At 40.2% G+C, this 18832-nt stretch overlaps 3 protein-coding genes across 4 annotated transcripts; all 3 read left to right on the plus strand.

The window, feature by feature from the left end:
* The first annotated feature begins 1474 nt into the window (after nucleotides 1–1474).
* LOC137725398 (elongation factor 2) lies at nucleotides 1475–5978 on the plus strand. 2 transcript variants are annotated; one of them, XM_068464065.2, is made up of 4 exons: nucleotides 1475–2289; nucleotides 2879–2925; nucleotides 3022–3109; nucleotides 3330–5978. In XM_068464065.2, exons 2-4 carry the CDS (start codon nucleotides 2923–2925, stop codon nucleotides 5768–5770), a joined length of 2532 nt encoding a protein of 843 aa, XP_068320166.2. In that variant the 5' UTR covers nucleotides 1475–2289; nucleotides 2879–2922; the 3' UTR covers nucleotides 5771–5978. The 2 variants fall into 2 exon arrangements, with proteins under 2 accessions (XP_068320166.2, XP_068320165.2); XM_068464064.2 differs by having other exon boundaries at nucleotides 2168–2289; nucleotides 2866–2925.
* A 1350-nt stretch (nucleotides 5979–7328) lies between these two features.
* Nucleotides 7329–11908, plus strand: LOC137725458 (elongation factor 2-like). Its single transcript, XM_068464145.2, has 4 exons — nucleotides 7329–7470; nucleotides 8634–8702; nucleotides 8804–8891; nucleotides 9178–11908. The coding sequence occupies exons 2-4, from the start codon at nucleotides 8700–8702 to the stop codon at nucleotides 11616–11618; spliced, it is 2532 nt and encodes an 843-aa protein (XP_068320246.2). The 5' UTR covers nucleotides 7329–7470; nucleotides 8634–8699; the 3' UTR covers nucleotides 11619–11908.
* A 5225-nt stretch (nucleotides 11909–17133) lies between these two features.
* LOC137726637 (protein WHAT'S THIS FACTOR 1 homolog, chloroplastic) lies at nucleotides 17134–18625 on the plus strand. The gene has a single exon (XM_068465576.2). It carries the CDS (start codon nucleotides 17348–17350, stop codon nucleotides 18563–18565), a length of 1218 nt encoding a protein of 405 aa, XP_068321677.2. The 5' UTR covers nucleotides 17134–17347; the 3' UTR covers nucleotides 18566–18625.
* The last annotated feature ends 207 nt before the right edge of the window (nucleotides 18626–18832 follow it).

Consider the following 18832-nt stretch of genomic DNA (forward strand, 5'->3'; position numbering starts at 1 on the left):
TGTTCAAAATATTTCATGTAAATATTTAAAATCTAGTGCCCATGCCATCGAGGGCTCATGATGAAAAAAAAAAAAAACGTTAACGTCCCTCAGGGGTGCTGCGGCAAATAAAATGAGCCTGGTTGTTTGCATGTCGCTTGAAAATTCGATATTGAAAAACCTTTTATATTTGTTTACTCCATATAGCATATATAAACAAGCAAGAGCTTAATTTAAGGCTCAAGGACTTAGAAACTTAAATTGTGAGGTATTCAATTTATTATAGCTTATACATTGCGTGCCCCCATCTCTAAATTGCTGTGTCACTTAGTTAAAAGTCTTATTTTAAGTTCAACATCGAACAAAATCAAACCTTACCAATTTAACCTCATGAGTCATGAATGAACAGTACAAATTTACAAATAATACAAATAAATTGTTAGAGTTTCACATTAATTTCTTTCGTGATGATTCATTTAACTAAGGCATAGTTGTGCTACCATATGAAATATTCAAAATAAAAAAAGTGCTGCGTACTTATATGTGCGATAGTACATCGCCATATGAAAATATTCATCCAAATCATAACATGTATTATGTCTATGGTTCACCATTTATTGATTAAGGTTTACATACATGTAAATGTACATGTATTATGATTTGAATAAACTCATATCACTACGTCATATTACAATCTAATGAAATTGTTATATCAATCCATGATTGTATTTGAATGTGAACCTTCCTTTTTAGAGTTTTGAAATATCTTCTGAAATTAGATGAATTCAATAATTCAATCACACAATTAGAGTTTCTTTATACTAATTTTGTGTAAATTTCAAGTTGTGTTGTCATATTGTGTCAACAGTTTGATGGTACCCATTTGGTAGAAAGGAGAATTGCAAAGAAATTAAGAAATAAACCAGCAATATTCTTCAGTCATACGCTATTCACTTTGGTAAGTCTAATGAGTTTAATGTTTGGTGGATCCTAACCATCCCGCCGCCTTAAAATAAGGTAAGTCTTAATGTCGTATCCAAGCAACACCAAAATAAACAACTTGATCCACACAGAAATTTAGCATGTCATACTTTTGAGAGAAAGGCTTATCTTCGAACAGGTGCCTTGTGCTCCCGAGTCCAACCTTCTTGATATTTGACAATAATGTAGCACCAACGTATGCCAGATGAATATGTTTTTTGGTCAAGTAAGTATGCTAGATGAATGACCATATAGTAAGTTGCAGCCATGCTCATTATATAAGGATGACCAACTTGTGCATGATTAACAAATGTGGAAGCCATCAAATTTGCTCCAACAGCTTCCTTTTCATGATCAGATAGAATAGTCTTGAACCGATTTCAAAGAAAGGAGAAAGATAGGGAAATGCAAAGAAATTGAGTTACATCCCCTCAATTCTTTAGTCGGCATGTGGTAACAAAGATTAAGTGGTTCATCCCTTAAAATTGAGTTACATCCCCTCGATTCTTTAGTCGACAAGTGGCAATGAAGAGACGTTCGTCTAGATTTACTTGCATGTTCTCTTAGGCCAACGCGTGCCGAGCTCCTTGCTCCGCCTTGGGGTTTGAGGAAAATCATGTCCAAGCACTTGGTTTGACAATCTTTATGTCCCTTCATAGGCTTCTGCTCTTACTGATGGCCAACACGTGGCCTGGGATTGGTGTTCGAGTAGGCTTACTCTTGAGACTTCGTACTATAAAATTGTCAGTATGCCAACTTGCCTTTAACGGTCGGAAAATACTTTACGAGGAGGTGCTCGGCTTCCTTGTTGGCATGCATATCAGACTGATGAGCGGTTCTATGTGGTGCTCAATGTTCCCAATTCTAATTTCCTTGGACCTTGGTCTTCCTTTCTTCCTTTGGGCCTAGGCCTTCCTTTCATTATTTGGGCCTAGGCCTTCCTTCCCTTCTTTGGGCTCTGGTCTTTGAGCTTTTTTTGGGCCTCTCTCAAGTCTGTACTATTTTAGGAATATAAAAAGACCCTGCGTTAACGGTGGCACAAAAGATGTTACTTCAGGGGACAAAACTTTTTTCAAAACTCGATTCTCAATCTCAAGAATTCATTGGACGTTGGTCTTCCATCATCCAAAACAAAACCACAGGCCCATTTACAAAACCAAAGCCCAGCCCAGTTCATTGCAAAACCCTAGACTTCACAACCGCATATACCCTTCAGTCACACTTTATTTTCTCTCTCAAACCCTCCCAGCCTTTTGCATATAAAGGAGAGGTCTGACGTTCGAGCTTCATCTTCTTTCGCCTGCCGCCTCTCTCGCACCTTGTCACCTGGTTCGTTCTCTCTCTCTGCACAATATTTAGATCTGAAATTTCTCAGCGTTTACTTGCTTTGAAGAAATGACCATGCTCGTTTACTTCAATTGATTGAGTTTCTGTTCATTTTTTCGATTTTTCTTGCTCAAGATCTGTAACTATATAGCGAAATTAGTTAATATTCGATTGTTATGTCTTGGAATCGATTGGATTGAGTTTTTTTTTTTCCCCTGCTTATTTGCTGTTTATAGCTTGTTTCGATGAAAAAAGTGCTTTTTAGCTTTATTTGGATGAAAAAGTGCTTTTGGGTTTTTGTTGTTATATAACTCGTTTGATATATAGATGAATATCGCATGGAGTTACTTGCTTAATCACATAGCAGATTTAAACGGGTAACTTATATGTTTTCTTTCATAAACTTGTATGTATTGTATTTATCGAAATTCATCATTTTACAAGCATCAAGAATCTGAGAAATTACTTTCATAATATTCTTTGGATTTCAATTAGATGATGTGTAATTTTGTGAGTATCTGATTAATGGGATCTTGTTATTTGTTCTTGTTTATTTATCTAATTACCTTGTTTTAACAGTTCTTGTTGGCAGATATTAATAGTATTTTTGGAGGTGACATTTGAAGAAGAGACAAGATGGTACGATGCTTGTTTTGTTATTTTGGTTCAGTGGGTTGCTAAAATTCTTCATTGTTTGCATATTCTTAACTGAGAGACAATTTTTTGTATGTGCAGGTGAAGTTCACAGCTGAGGAGCTCCGTAGGATTATGGACTACAAACACAACATTCGTAATATGTCTGTTATTGCGCACGTCGACCATGGTAGGAATATGTCTGAGGAGCTCCGTAGGAATATGTCTGTTATTGCACTTATTTTACACACTTAACGTCAATTAGATTTAGAACTGATATTCTACGCAATTTAATTTTTTCTTCATGATGTCCATTGTAATTTGCAGGATGTTTGATTTTCTTGCTTCTTGTTATGTTGTATCTGTGGCTACGTGACAAAACAATGATGCCAAATTTTTTATGCTCGCAGGGAAGTCAACTCTTACCGACTCCCTTGTCGCTGCTGCTGGCATCATTGCACAGGAAGTTGCCGGTGATGTCCGTATGACGGATACCCGTGCAGATGAAGCTGAGCGTGGTATCACAATCAAATCTACCGGTATCTCTTTGTACTATGAGATGACTGATGAGTCTTTGCAGAGGTTCAAGGGAGAGAGAAATGGAAATGAGTACCTCATCAATCTCATTGATTCCCCCGGGCACGTTGACTTTTCATCTGAGGTCACAGCTGCTCTGCGTATTACTGATGGTGCACTTGTGGTGGTGGATTGTATTGAGGGTGTGTGTGTCCAGACTGAGACTGTGCTCCGTCAAGCCTTGGGAGAGAGGATCAGGCCTGTTTTGACTGTTAACAAGATGGACAGGTGCTTCCTTGAGCTCCAGGTCGATGGAGAAGAGGCTTACCAGACATTCCAAAGAGTTATTGAAAATGCCAATGTCATTATGGCTACATATGAAGATCCACTTCTTGGTGATGTCCAGGTGTACCCAGAGAAAGGAACCGTTGCCTTTTCAGCTGGTTTGCACGGTTGGGCTTTCACTCTGACCAACTTCGCTAAGATGTATGCTTCCAAGTTTGGAGTTGATGAGTCAAAGATGATGGAAAGGCTCTGGGGTGAGAACTTCTTTGACCCAGCTACCAAGAAATGGACCAGCAAGAACAGTGGAACTGCTACTTGCAAGCGTGGTTTTGTTCAGTTCTGTTATGAGCCCATCAAGCAGATCATCAACACCTGCATGAATGATCAGAAGGATAAGTTGTGGCCCATGTTGACAAAGCTTGGTGTCACCATGAAGAGTGATGAGAAGGACCTGATGGGGAAGGCTTTGATGAAGCGTGTTATGCAGACCTGGCTACCAGCTAGCACTGCTCTATTGGAAATGATGATCTTTCACCTTCCCTCTCCCTCCACGGCTCAAAGGTATCGTGTTGAGAATTTGTACGAGGGTCCCCTTGATGATCAATATGCGAATGCCATCAGGAATTGTGACCCCGAAGGACCTCTTATGCTTTATGTGTCTAAGATGATTCCTGCTTCTGATAAGGGTAGATTCTTTGCCTTTGGCCGTGTCTTTGCTGGTAAAGTTCAGACAGGTTTGAAGGTTAGAATCATGGGTCCAAATTTTGTTCCTGGAGAAAAGAAGGATTTGTATGTCAAGAACGTACAGAGGACGGTTATTTGGATGGGAAAGAGACAAGAAACTGTGGAGGATGTTCCTTGTGGTAACACTGTTGCTTTGGTCGGTTTGGATCAGTTTATCACCAAGAATGCTACTTTAACAAATGAGAAGGAAGTGGATGCTCACCCTATTCGTGCTATGAAGTTCTCTGTTTCACCTGTCGTGCGTGTTGCTGTCCAGTGCAAGGTCGCATCTGACCTTCCCAAACTTGTTGAAGGTCTCAAACGTTTGGCCAAGTCTGATCCTATGGTTGTCTGCTCCATTGAGGAGTCTGGAGAGCACATTATTGCTGGTGCTGGTGAACTGCATCTTGAGATCTGTTTGAAGGATCTGCAAGATGATTTTATGGGTGGTGCTGAGATTATAAAGTCTGACCCCGTAGTGTCCTTCCGTGAGACTGTCCTTGATAAGTCATGCCGTACAGTGATGAGCAAGTCCCCAAACAAGCATAATCGTCTGTACATGGAAGCAAGACCCCTTGAGGAAGGTCTTCCCGAGGCTATTGATGATGGTCGCATTGGCCCAAGAGATGATCCCAAGATTCGTTCCAAGATCTTGGCTGAGGAGTTTGGTTGGGACAAGGATCTTGCTAAGAAAATCTGGTGTTTTGGTCCAGAGACGACTGGTCCTAACATGGTGGTCGACATGTGTAAGGGAGTTCAGTACCTTAATGAAATCAAGGATTCTGTTGTTGCTGGGTTCCAGTGGGCCTCAAAGGAAGGTGCATTGGCGGAAGAAAACATGAGAGGTATTTGCTTTGAAGTCTGTGATGTGGTTCTTCACGCTGATGCTATCCACAGAGGGGGTGGCCAGGTCATTCCAACTGCTCGGAGGGTCATCTATGCCTCTCAGCTTACAGCCAAGCCAAGACTTCTCGAACCAGTGTATCTCGTTGAAATTCAAGCTCCAGAGGGGGCTCTTGGCGGCATCTACAGTGTTCTGAATCAGAAACGTGGGCACGTGTTTGAGGAGATGCAAAGGCCTGGAACTCCACTCTACAACATCAAGGCATACCTCCCTGTCGTTGAGTCCTTTGGATTCTCTGGTCAACTGAGGGCTGCAACTTCTGGGCAGGCTTTCCCACAATGTGTGTTTGATCATTGGGAGATGATGTCGTCTGATCCATTGGAAGCTGGATCCCAGGCTGCAGCACTTGTTACCGACATCCGTAAGAGGAAGGGATTGAAGGAGCAGATGACCCCGCTATCCGAGTTTGAGGACAAGCTTTGAGTAATAATACGTCGTTGATGCACTGCGTTAATTTTTGGTTTCCATTTTAATCGTTTCTGTTTAATGCTGTTACACTGTTGTAGTCAGCGTCTGTGCTACCAGTTAAATGTTTTGTGCCTGCTCAGAACAGAGACCTGCATATCCTGTTTTTACTATGTCTTGTGGACCAATTTCTGCCATTTTTGCTACCTGCTATTTTTTAACTTAACCATACTTTTTGATTACTAGTTTGCTTTGTCCCTGATACGTGATGTTAGGCGTAATCCGCGACCGGTTCGAACCTGGAGGAACAGCAACAGCTTCTTCTGCTACCGTTTCAATTTTGAAAAGCCTTGAAGGTGGTGGTGGTTGCAACCGACGGCTTGCACACCGAACGTATGAACCTTGCAGAAACAATGCACCCGACCAAGCTTTTACGAAAACCAGTCTTGCTAGTGTTTTGCTTCATTTGCTTTGTGTTTCAGAATCCTGATTGCACTGGCCTTTCATTCAGGTTTTGGCACCCTGCTGGTCCTATTGCGCTAGGTTTTTTGAGGTCTATTGGAATTGACCAATCTTGTACCTTGCCTGGGTTTTGCATCAAGAAAGGGTATTGTTACCCGTTCTTATAACAACAAAAGTTATGTGACCACTAATCTTGAGGACTATCAACTTTATTTTCCTGTATTATTTCGTAATCTCATGGGTTTCACATCAAATGAAGTTAGTAAATGGTTGGCCGATCGGATCTTGCATTGCTTCATGTTAACCATATTCGCAAGGCGTGCGCAAAAGAGAAGGAGATTCTTATTGTGTTTCTCACTATAACCGTCTCGCATACTATTTCAGTCTTATGTGAATCTTACATGATTTCGTAATTTTGTAGGTCACATATCAAGTGAGGGTCGTGTAAAAATTATAATAAGACAATGTATGTAATAATACCTTTTGTAACAAACAGAATCTTTCCAAAGAGTTCTACAAAATGCTGCTCAAGTATTGATGAGTGGCTAACGTGGTTCTTTGGTACGACGATGAACGATGTTTATGGTCATGTATTATTTGGGTGATTATGCAACTGTGGATTAGGTTGGTTGGCGAAGGTTGTGTGGCTGTCTCTTTGCATCCAAATTAATTAAAAAATATAAGAATTTTTATTACAAATGGTTCATGAAATTGATCAACCTCATCAAACTGATCCTTAAAATTGAAAATCGATTAATGTAATCCTTGAAAATTGATTTCGTAAATCAATGTGATCATTCCGTTACAATTTCATCAAAAATTTTGTTATGTGTGTATGTGTCACATAAGTGAGTCCCACAAGTTTAATTAAATATTATTATGAAATTAAAAAAATAATTAAATAATGAAAAATAATTTTTTATGTCAAAATTAAAAATAAAAAAATAAAAAAATTTCTCCGTCGTCATGACGGAGGCGAGCTGAGGTTTGCTCAAGCTCAATACAAACAGTAACTGCAATTATGAGAAGTGACTAAAGCGGCCGGTGTTGATTTTGTTGGGCCTACAAAATACTACAAAGTGAAAAAAGCGAAGCCCAACCCAAGAAACGAAAACCCTATCCTTATATAGCACTCACACCCTCCTACGGAACCTACACATTTCTCTCTCAGTCCCATACGCACCTTTAGGCTGCTGAGGCCTGAGAGTCACTCCTCTCTCTCTCTCTATCTCTCTCTCCACCTCTCGATTCTTCAGGTTCGTTCGTATATCTTATACTATTCGAATCAATCGATTCCTTTGATTGATTTAATCTCTCCGATTATTCTCTTGATTTCTTGATTATCGTCGCGTTAATCATGCATATTTGTCTGAAAAATCAGTGATCTGCATGGATTTTATTTTATTGAAATTATACTATTGTTCTGCATGCTTTTAATTCGATACTATTTCCATCAGATTTGCTAGTTTACTGTTTCGATCATGGCTCAGATTTTCTTGTTAGTACTAGATCCTTGTTTTCTGTACGATCACTCTCTCAGGCTCTGTTTGGTTCATCGGAAAATTTTTACGTGAAATTTTTTTGCTGTGGAAAAATTTTCTGACGTTTTCTTTAAACTGTTGAATTTTCTTACGTGATGTATGACAATTTTACTATATTTTGTGAGTGGATGTTTTGTATTAGCTAGATCTTTGTTTATAATTTGTTCACACTAATACAGTACATGCTCTGTTTTCCCGGAAAATAGTTTCGTTGTGGAAAGATTACTTTTAATTTAAGAGTAAATTTTTTTCTTCACGAAAGTATGAAATTTCCAATTGAGACTTGTTCTGTCTAATTTTTTGTTTCATGTGCACGTCAAAGAATTAATTAAAAACATATTTTCCAGATCAATTGTTTGTTTTCTAAAATCTACTAATTTCTAGGGGAGAATAATTATGTGTACTTGTTTTCTATTTTGTGTTACTCGTGACCCTAAATTTATAGGTCACCCTAATTTTTTAGGCCTGGTTTGTGATCACCTTTTCTTTTGTAAAGACAATTTACAGAATATCTTTTGTCTTGATTATTAACATTGCTTGATGCAATAAAAATTAAGGAAAACTAACGAAAAGTTCAAAAAAACTTTCCTTTTAATGAAAAGCCTTTTAAAGGTATAGTAAATAATACCAAGAAAAGGTATAAATGTGGTTTTTCGTTAAAAGTGAACAGTACAAGGAGTGTTTTGTTAAAACTTCCTAAAAATTACCTATGATTTTTACCTGAATTCAATTATCCTTTGGGGAATTTCTTGCTATCGTTTTTTCCAATCGTTTTAAAAACCTCCGAAATGTATTGGGTCTAATAGTTTGAATGCTTTAAATGTTTCTATTCGTAGCTGAATTCTAAATTCATTCTTTCTGTTGTTTTAATTTTGCAGGTGGTTCCTTGTCAGCTAATCACCTCCTTATAGACACTAATTGCCGGTTATTAAAGGCTAGTCAAGATGGTAAGTAACGTCTTTCAATCTGAACATGGTTACATGGTTATTGTTGAGCTGATCCATTGATTATTTAATTCTTAATGGTGCGATATTCTTGATACGTGCAGGTGAAGTTTACTGCAGAGGAACTCCGTAGAATTATGGACTACAAGCACAACATTCGCAATATGTCTGTTATTGCTCATGTCGATCATGGTATATATCTTTCTTTTTTTTCACTTTACAATTCTTATCTTCGTAACAAGGTGTTTTTGTTAACCTGGTGAAAAAGGATTTTTAATGTTTGAATATTTTAGTTAGGTGGATTTTTTTTTTCTTTTCTGTATCTTGAACTTTGCTCTATTGGTTATAATTTAAAATGTTTCACCAGTTTGTCAAAAAAATATTGCAGCAGTTAATATGTATGATTGCGGTTTGTCATTTGTTACGATGTCCTGCGTGTTTGTTCAAACAAATAATCATATTGAATTTTAATATGCAGGGAAGTCGACCCTTACCGACTCGCTTGTTGCTGCTGCGGGTATCATTGCACAAGAAGTTGCTGGTGATGTCCGGATGACTGATACCCGTGCAGATGAGGCAGAGCGTGGTATCACAATTAAATCTACCGGTATCTCTCTCTACTATGAGATGAGTGATGCAGCTTTGAAGAGCTACAAGGGAGAGAGGGACGGAAATGAGTACCTCATCAATCTCATTGACTCTCCCGGGCACGTTGACTTTTCGTCTGAAGTCACAGCGGCTCTTCGTATTACTGATGGTGCACTTGTGGTGGTGGATTGTATTGAGGGTGTGTGCGTCCAGACTGAGACTGTGCTCCGTCAAGCCTTGGGAGAGAGGATCAGGCCTGTTTTGACTGTTAACAAGATGGACAGGTGTTTCCTTGAGCTCCAGGTCGATGGAGAAGAGGCTTACCAGACATTCCAAAGGGTTATTGAGAATGCCAATGTCATTATGGCTACATACGAAGATCCACTTCTTGGTGATGTCCAAGTCTACCCAGAGAAAGGAACTGTCGCCTTCTCAGCTGGTTTGCACGGTTGGGCTTTCACACTGACCAACTTCGCTAAGATGTACGCTTCCAAGTTTGGAGTAGATGAGTCAAAGATGATGGAAAGGCTCTGGGGTGAGAACTTCTTTGACCCAGCTACCAAGAAATGGACGAGCAAGCACACTGGAACTGCTACCTGCAAACGCGGTTTCGTTCAGTTCTGTTATGAACCCATCAGGCAGATCATCAACACCTGCATGAACGACCAGAAGGATAAGTTGTGGCCCATGTTGTCAAAGCTTAATGTCACCATGAAGAGTGATGAGAAGGAATTGATGGGGAAGGCGTTGATGAAGCGTGTCCTGCAGAACTGGCTTCCAGCAAGTAGTGCCCTGTTGGAAATGATGATCTTTCACCTTCCCTCACCTGCAACAGCTCAGAAGTATCGTGTTGAGAACTTGTACGAGGGTCCACTTGATGACAAATATGCCAACGCTATTCGGAACTGCGACCCTGAAGGACCTCTTATGCTCTACGTATCTAAGATGATTCCTGCATCTGACAAGGGCAGATTCTTTGCCTTTGGTCGTGTCTTCTCTGGCAGAGTGTCTACTGGTTTGAAGGTCAGAATCATGGGTCCAAATTTTGTTCCTGGTGAGAAGAAGGATTTGTATGTGAAGAACGTACAGAGGACCGTCATTTGGATGGGAAAGAAACAAGAAACGGTCGAGGATGTGCCTTGTGGCAACACTGTTGCCCTGGTTGGTCTGGATCAGTTTATCACCAAGAATGCTACCTTGACGAATGAGAAGGAAGTTGATGCTCACCCTATTCGTGCTATGAAGTTCTCTGTTTCGCCCGTTGTGCGTGTTGCTGTTCAGTGCAAAGTCGCGTCTGACCTGCCAAAACTTGTTGAAGGTCTCAAGCGTCTGTCCAAGTCCGATCCTATGGTTGTCTGTACCATTGAGGAATCGGGGGAGCACATAATTGCTGGTGCTGGTGAACTTCACCTCGAAATCTGTTTGAAGGATCTGCAAGAAGACTTCATGGGCGGAGCTGAGATTATAAAGTCTGATCCTGTCGTCTCTTTCCGTGAGACTGTCCTTGAGAAGTCCAGCCGTACAGTTATGAGCAAGTCTCCCAACAAGCACAACCGTCTCTACATGGAAGCACGCCCCTTGGAGGAAGGTCTTCCCGAGGCCATTGATGATGGCCGTATTGGGCCAAGGGATGATCCCAAGATTCGTTCCAAGATCTTGGCGGAGGAGTTCGGTTGGGACAAGGATCTTGCAAAGAAAATCTGGTGTTTTGGTCCCGAGACCACTGGCCCTAACATGGTGGTCGACATGTGTAAGGGAGTTCAGTACCTTAATGAAATCAAGGATTCCGTTGTCGCTGGGTTCCAGTGGGCCTCAAAGGAAGGTGCATTGGCAGAAGAAAACATGAGAGGTATTTGCTTTGAAGTATGCGATGTGGTTCTCCATGCTGATGCCATCCACAGGGGTGGTGGCCAGGTCATTCCAACTGCTCGAAGGGTCATCTACGCGTCCCAGCTCACAGCCAAGCCAAGGCTCCTTGAACCGGTTTATCTTGTCGAAATCCAAACTCCGGAGCAAGCTCTTGGCGGCATCTACAGCGTTCTTAATCAGAAGCGAGGGCACGTCTTTGAGGAAATTCAGAGGCCTGGCACTCCGCTCTACAACATCAAGGCTTACCTCCCCGTCATTGAATCTTTTGGATTCTCTAGTCAGTTAAGAGCTTCTACTTCCGGTCAGGCTTTCCCACAATGCGTGTTTGATCACTGGGAGATGATGTCGTCTGATCCACTGGAACCAGGAACGCAGGCTTCCACACTCGTTGCCGACATCCGCAAAAGGAAGGGTTTGAAGGAGCAGATGACCCCGCTCTCCGAGTACGAGGACAAGCTCTAAACAACTTCCTAAAGTTTCGATTTGCTCGATGAGGGATGGATGATATATACATATACATATACGTATAGCATAATATGTATACATATATATACATTTATATATATATTTATATAGCATAATCTGAGTAGATTGCGGCAGAATTATTTTGGTCTTTAGCTATCGGTGTGTGGTATTGTTGTTTAGGAACTAGTTATATGGTGTCATTGTGTCATCTGGGAGTTAGATGTTGCTTTGGATGTATAAATAAATAAATAAAATAGTAAAAAAAATATAATAATAATGTTGAACAATTTATTAGTCTTGTATTAATTGCTACTCATGGATTTAGATATACATCCTAGTTTGTTTTTTTATTTATTGTTCATCCGTTTGTGTTTTCTTTGGGATGGATGGACCAGATTCTGCTTGTATCCCATCCCCCTTCAACCCTGTGAGCCAAGTGCGGCAATATGAGGGTCGTGGACCATACCAAATTGTCCTCGAACTAATATTTCGATCCATAAATTCCTACCTCCATGGATTTTTCAAAACTCCATGGACATGTAGAAGAGAAATGTTATCCCCACTCGGACCAAGACATAACTTTACCTGTTCAAATAACAATTAAGGTCCACTCTGACAAGGCTTAACTTTTACCTGTTCAAATAATAATTAAAGTGAAGCACGGAGGGCAATTTGGTTATACTATTCATGTATCTTTACGATTTTTCCTGGCTTCTAACTAAAGAGTAAATGGCCGTACTACCCTTGCGGTGTCTTCCTCTATTTAACAGCAATTTGAATGCCACTTAGTACTATGGTCTGGTGGTATTCATCTTCACTTGTAAGTGAGAAGCCTTAGGTTCGAATCTCGTAGATGGTGAATTCGATATCAAATTAGGTTGCTAATTGTGTGGCTTAACCGAACTTCCCCTTCTCTTAGTATAAAATATATCATTGTACTAAAAAAAACTAACCATTTGGATGGAAGGTAGAGATTGACTCCGTAATTGTCTTAAAATAAAGATGGACATCGGAAATGAAGCACGAGTTCAATTATTTTATCAAAAAATAAATATAATAAAAGTGAAAGGGTTCTGTCAAGCAAGCAAGTACCAGTAATTGCACACACTTGTAAAATAAGGGAAATCATTTAAAAGTTGAAAACTCCCAACCAAAAATTCATCCTCTGAGCTTATTGTTGTGCCTACGCCCGTTCGTTAGTGCGGAACCGAGATTCAGATTCCAACCTCACCAAAATCACACACAGTTGAACAAAATAAAATACAAGAAATAAAGACACAGAGAAATTTACGAGGTTCGGCAAAAACCTGCCTACGTCCTCGGAGAGATATTGCTCTTCACTATGAGAAAAACAGTACAAGTTACACATGAGTTAAATCGACATAACCCAATCCCATATCCCTTGTACACCCACTCACAGAATTTTCCCAAGAGCCTCACTCTACCCCAAGAGTTCTTTCACAAGAGATCTTTCACTCTAGCTCTCTTGATTTCTCTCACCCATGCCCATGGTAGAGCCAAATGCTCACACCATCTCTTTTGGATGCTTTCCTTCTCTCATCCGTATCCTTGTTTTGCCAAATGCTCTCTTTTTATGCTTTTCTTAATCCAAGCCTTCTCCCACAAAACATGGCTTTGAAAAAGCCACAAAACATGGCTTTGAAAAAACCACAAAACATGGCTTTGAAAAAACCACAAAACATGGCTTTGAAAAAGCCACAAAACATGGAGCAATTTAAGCCACAAAACAAGCTACAAAACAAGCCACAAAACAAGGAAACATTTGGCCATTATCCAACAATCTCCACCTTGGCCAAATTGTACTAAAGTCCATTGGCCTTACGTACCAGCATGCACACTCTGAATCAACCTCATTGGTCCTGTTCCGATTCAGTTACTGCCAATGCATGTGCAGCTGTTGCAAGCTAAAAATCACCATTTAGCTTCAGACAGGATCTCAACACATCCTCGTCTCCTCCAGCAGGTTTTCCTCCTCTTCATTGTCTGCAACCTGGAAACTCTGCAGCGCGCCTATTTCCAGCAACAACCCATCAAGCCAGACAAAATTCCCACACTTCCTCCTACCTCAGGACCTTCTCATCACCTGTGAATCCCATAGCTCCACCTGCTGCAAAACCCCTGCAACACTTGAGACTAAACATCACCAGGAGAAGTGTTGCTTCGAGTACCTAGAGGGCATACTCAAAGTCTTCCACCACAAACTTGCTAACCCGGCCTTGCACCCGTAGCACTGTGGACCCTTGCCTCCGGAACCGGATCCGAACCTGCTGTCTCTCTCAGATCCTCTTTCCAATTTTCTTCCACGATTTCAACCTTGAATAGCTTAAGCAGCCTTGTGCCCACCATCATCCATGGTCTCTTGTGTGTATCATTCCACACCAACTCTTGCACCTGCTCCAAACTTACTGTTTCTTTCCTTGCAGTAAAGTTTCACAAGGTTCTCGTACAAATCTGAAAGTGAGGTAAGAAGAAAGAGGCCTTTGTCTTCTTCCTCAACATCAACTTTAGCAGTTGATCCACGCATCCCTAAACACGGCTTCCATTTCTTCAGGCTTCCATTACTCTCCTTTACCAAGAGCAAAACCGCCTCTCCCTTTAAACTGCTCAACTGAAAATTCCATGGTGAACAACAAATCTGGACCTTCAACAAACCAAAGCCCCCAACGATGCTCTGATACCAATTGTTGTGCCTACGCCCGTTCGTTAGTGCGGAACCGAGATTCAGATTCCAACCTCACCAAAATCACACACAGTTGAACAAAATAAAATACAAGAAATAAAGACACAGAGAAATTTACGAAGTTCGGCAAAAACCTGCCTACGTCCTCGGAGAGATATTGCTCTTCACTATGAGAAAAACAGTACAAGTTACACATGAGTTAAATCGACATAACCCAATCTCATATCCCTTGTACACCCACTCACAGAATTTTCCCAAGAGCCTCACTCTACCCCAAGAGTTCTTTCACAAGAGATCTTTCACTCTAGCTCTCTTGATTTCTCTCACCCATGCCCATGATAGAGCCAAATGCTCACACCATCTCTTTTGGATGCTTTCCTTCTCTCATCCGTATCCTTGTTTTGCCAAATGCTCTCTTTTTATGTTTTTCTTAATCCAAGCCTTCTCCCACAAAACATGGCTTTGAAAAAGCCACAAAACATGGCTTTGAAAAAACCACAAAACATGGCTTTGAAAAAACCACAAAACATGGCTTTGAAAAAGCCACAAAACATGGAGCAATTTAAGCCACAAAACAAGCTACAAAACAAGCCACAAAACAAGGAAACATTTGGCCATTATCCAACACTTATCATCTATGTTTAGAAATGATTTGTAAACGAAATTGGGTGAAAAATTTGAAGGTCGTGTTTCTAATTGAACCAGAGTTTGCGACTTTGCTTGTAGCAAATGTACAAATTAGCCTCTTAATGGATTGAGATTAGTTATCTGTAAGAATTTCTGCTAGATTATTTAATGCCAGTATTCAGTGGTCCAGTTTGAGAAAGATTACCTACCAACTTGATGAAATGCGTTGGGCAGACTATTTGTTTGAAATGAGTTGTTTGTTGCTAACCAACTTGAGGGACGATTGCTCCATTTCGGTTAAAGTTGAGGGATCGTTGCTACAATTTTCTCTTTTCTTTAACAGCGACAACATCCCTGCGGAAAGATTTATGTTTAAGCACAATGTGAATCAATCGTACGGCTCAAGGGTGGAAGAGGCTGACCTGGAGTTCTCACTAAAGTCCTTCTTTGTCAAGCTTCCTGTCGCAGAACCCCTTACCATGGCTCTTCCCCAGAGTAAGTACTAAATTTCTGTCAAACGCTTCAGTTTAATTGGTTGGATACTGAACAGATGCTTACGTTGTTTCTGAGTTCGTTAACTATATATGGTTTGGATTGATATCTTGTTTCGTTTAGTGATCGATCAGGGGGTAGGCATGTAAGCTTTTCTTTCACAACAGATTGCAGGTGGGAGATAACTGCGTACTTTCGATGCCTTCCTGAGGCAAGTACAAGTAAGGATTCGGAGTCATGGATTCCAACAGACACAAAGCAGTGGCAACAACCTTCATTGTCCAATTAGGATGAGATAACTGAGTACCGACGATGAAAGTTTGCGGAAGATGAAAGGTAGAAGAGAAGCACAACACTTTAGAGCAAGCTGGAGGTGATTAGCTGAGGGGATTGTTGTTTGTGCTCTTCCACATCCTGCACTAATGTGCAGCCGTGTAAAGACTGAGCATTAGATTTTTTATCAACGGGGGAGAGGGATTTGAACTCGGGATCTCATCCGACTATGGGAGGAGAAGTACCACTAAATTGAAGAGCTAGTCGATAGCTACTCAACATTAGTTTATGAACAAATAGTTTAACAAGTTTCTTTAACAATCGCTTGTAATCTTGCTTCCGTCATGAAATGATTACATTCAGTTTTTCTGCTTTCATTCTCTTGCACTTTCATTCTCGTATCCATCTTCTACTTCGGACTTTGATCCTCTAACAATATAAAAACAATACTTTTTTTTATTTTTTAGGGAAAAGTCTTGAAAATCATAATTTCATTTTATTCCATTAATAAATAATGATTATTTTAGCCGTTCTGTTTTAGGGGAGCAATTTACATGTTATATGTGCGCTCTCACTAAGCGAACATTTACATGTTCTTGTATTATTGGGATGATATCTCAAAATAACAAGGATTTATTTGTTTTTTTTTTTTTGCTAAATAACAAAACTCGTGCCATGTAATAGTAACAAGATTCGTGCATGTAAATCTTTCTTATTTTTTAGAGGATTGTATGGTGACTCCTTTAGTGTCAATAGCAGCTTTACAGATCACGCTTGCAAATACCTATTAGAGGGTATCTTGCTCACTTCGTAACTTTTATTAACAATTCAAACCGTCTATATCATTTCATTATTCATAAAACACCCTTGCAAAAAGTTTGACAAATCTAAAATCATTAAGAAATCCAATTGGATGGATGAAGATATACAAATGCAATGCTTCAAAGAAACACTAAATGACCACCGATCTAAGAGCAAGTCTATTGGAAAGGGATAGGAGCTAGAGGCTTTATCTGGCCTCAAAATCTAAGCCCAATCAAAAAAATTTTGTTCTAATAGCAGGAGGCTAGAGGTTAAAAAGTGTCAAGTGGCTAGTTTTCATTGGCTATCAGTTTCTTCCTAAGTTAACCTTTCAAGAGTTTTGGGCAAGAGTAGATGCTAAATCGGTCTTTTGAAAAGCCCTAGGCAGGCTATTTTAGCGTAGGCTAGATCTGTCCCATTAGAAATTGATTTTTGTCATTGAGGCTACGCACACTTTTGCCTAGACTAGTTTGCAGGCATTAGATGCTCTAACAGTCATTTGTTTTCCGATTTAAGTGATTTATTTATAGAGAGTTAGAGAAGGCTAAAAACCAGATTGTTCGAATCGTGGAAATACAATTTGGGCTAGAATTATTCAATTACATTTGGAACGCTACCATTTTGATGTGGGCCGAATGGGCTGACCTTTCATGGTCCAGTTCCTTTTGTCTGAATATCTCAAGGGCCATTCTTTGCAATGCCTGATACGAACCACGTTACTCTTCCCACCTCCTACTAATTCAGAGCACTTAATATAAAGTGACCGGTGGGTAGATCTTGCACGCCAACTCTTCGATGTTTTGCGCCAGAGACACTCACCCGTTCCCGCGAAATGCATTGGAGAACCACGGTACCGCGCTTTCATCAGCTTCTCAAAACCTCTCATCTGTGTAACACAGAAGCGTACGCATCATCTTCTCCAATCCCATGTCAGAGATTAGCGTCTATGTGGGTCCCAGTGAAGCACAAATCCAGCGGAGGGAGTAGACCTAAGAAGAAAGTATACCACAGAGTCCACGAGCTCGACAAAGTCATGGACTTGCAGAAAAAGCCCGCCTTTATTTTACAGCTGAAATCCATTATCCTGTCACAGAAACACCAATCTCTCCTTCTCAGGGACCTCGAGAAAGAAGTTGGGTTTGTTCAGAAGTGGAACTTCATGGCCGTCATAGAAAAATACCCTTCAATATTTTACGTTTGCGGTGGCAACAGAACGCCCCCTTTTGTTACACTCACTGAAAAAGCTGAGAAAGTTGCTGCTGAAGAAGCTTCAGCTAAGGATTTGATGGAACCCAATTTGGTTAAAAACTTGAGGAAGCTGTTGATGTTGTCAGTTGATTGCCGGGTTCCTCTCGAAAACATTGAATTCATCGAATCCGAATTGGGTTTGCCAAATGATTTCAAGAAATCATTGATTCCGAAGTATCCTGAATTCTTTTCGGTTAAAGATGTCAGTGGCAGAGATTATCTGCATTTGGAGAATTGGGATTCTTCACTAGCTGTGACAGCTCGTGAGGAACATTTGTTTGGTGAAGGAATTTCCGCTGCTTGTGGATTTGGAAAGAAGGTTAGGATATCGAAGGATGGTAATTTTCAAGGTCCACATGCATTTCGAGTGAATTTTCCTGCTGGTTTTAGGCCAAACACTAGTTATCTTGAGCAACTTGAAAGGTGGCAGAAAACGGAATTCCCTTCTCCATATTTGAGTGCCAGGAGATTTGACATTGCTGATCCCAAAGCGAGGAAGCGAGTGGTGGCGGTGCTTCATGAGCTCCTCAGCTTGACAATGCAGAAGAGGATGACATCTGCTCAACTGGAAGCATTTCATTCAGAGTATTTCTTACCCTCTAAATTGCTCCTTTGCCTGATAAAACATCCTGGTATCTTTTACATAACTAATAAAGGTGCAAGGAGCACTGTTTTTCTAAAAGAAGCTTATGATGGGTTGAATTTGATGAGCAAATGTCCCCTGTTATCATTTCACGATAAATTTGTAGAGCTTAGCGGTAGAAGAGAGACCAATCCATGTAATGTGATGCATTCTTCATAGATTTTATTCTTGAAATTGTAAATTTGGATTCTTTTGTGATATTTGTCATTGAAACTATCATGCACGGTATCTCTACCATTTAAAAGAACAACGAAATGAAATTTATTGCAAAAGTATATAGTTCTCAGCATGGTTCTTTAATGTCTGAATTCATTAAACGCCTACTTGATGTTGCTTAACAAAACTGTTTGGAGTTTGTCCTCGTCAAGCTACAAAATTTTGTTTATCGAGAATCATTTCAATCATATCATCTCTTGATTCACACAA

Source organism: Pyrus communis, chromosome 5 (genome assembly GCF_041283825.1).
Source record: "Pyrus communis isolate YQ-2024b chromosome 5, ASM4128382v1, whole genome shotgun sequence".
Lineage (NCBI taxonomy): Eukaryota > Viridiplantae > Streptophyta > Magnoliopsida > Rosales > Rosaceae > Pyrus > Pyrus communis.

What these genes read in the sequence shown, in the direction of transcription:
- LOC137725398 (XM_068464065.2), top strand. An exon ending in TATTGCGCACGTCGACCATG is followed by an intron (nt 3,110 to 3,329) that starts GTAGGAATATGT and finishes TTATGCTCGCAG; the next exon opens with GGAAGTCAACTCTTACCGAC.
- LOC137725458 (XM_068464145.2), top strand. An exon ending in TATTGCTCATGTCGATCATG is followed by an intron (nt 8,892 to 9,177) that starts GTATATATCTTT and finishes TTTAATATGCAG; the next exon opens with GGAAGTCGACCCTTACCGAC.
- LOC137726637 (XM_068465576.2), top strand. Translation starts at nt 17,348, where the DNA reads ATGCATTGGAGAACCACGGTACCGCGCTTTCATCAGCTTCTCAAAACC.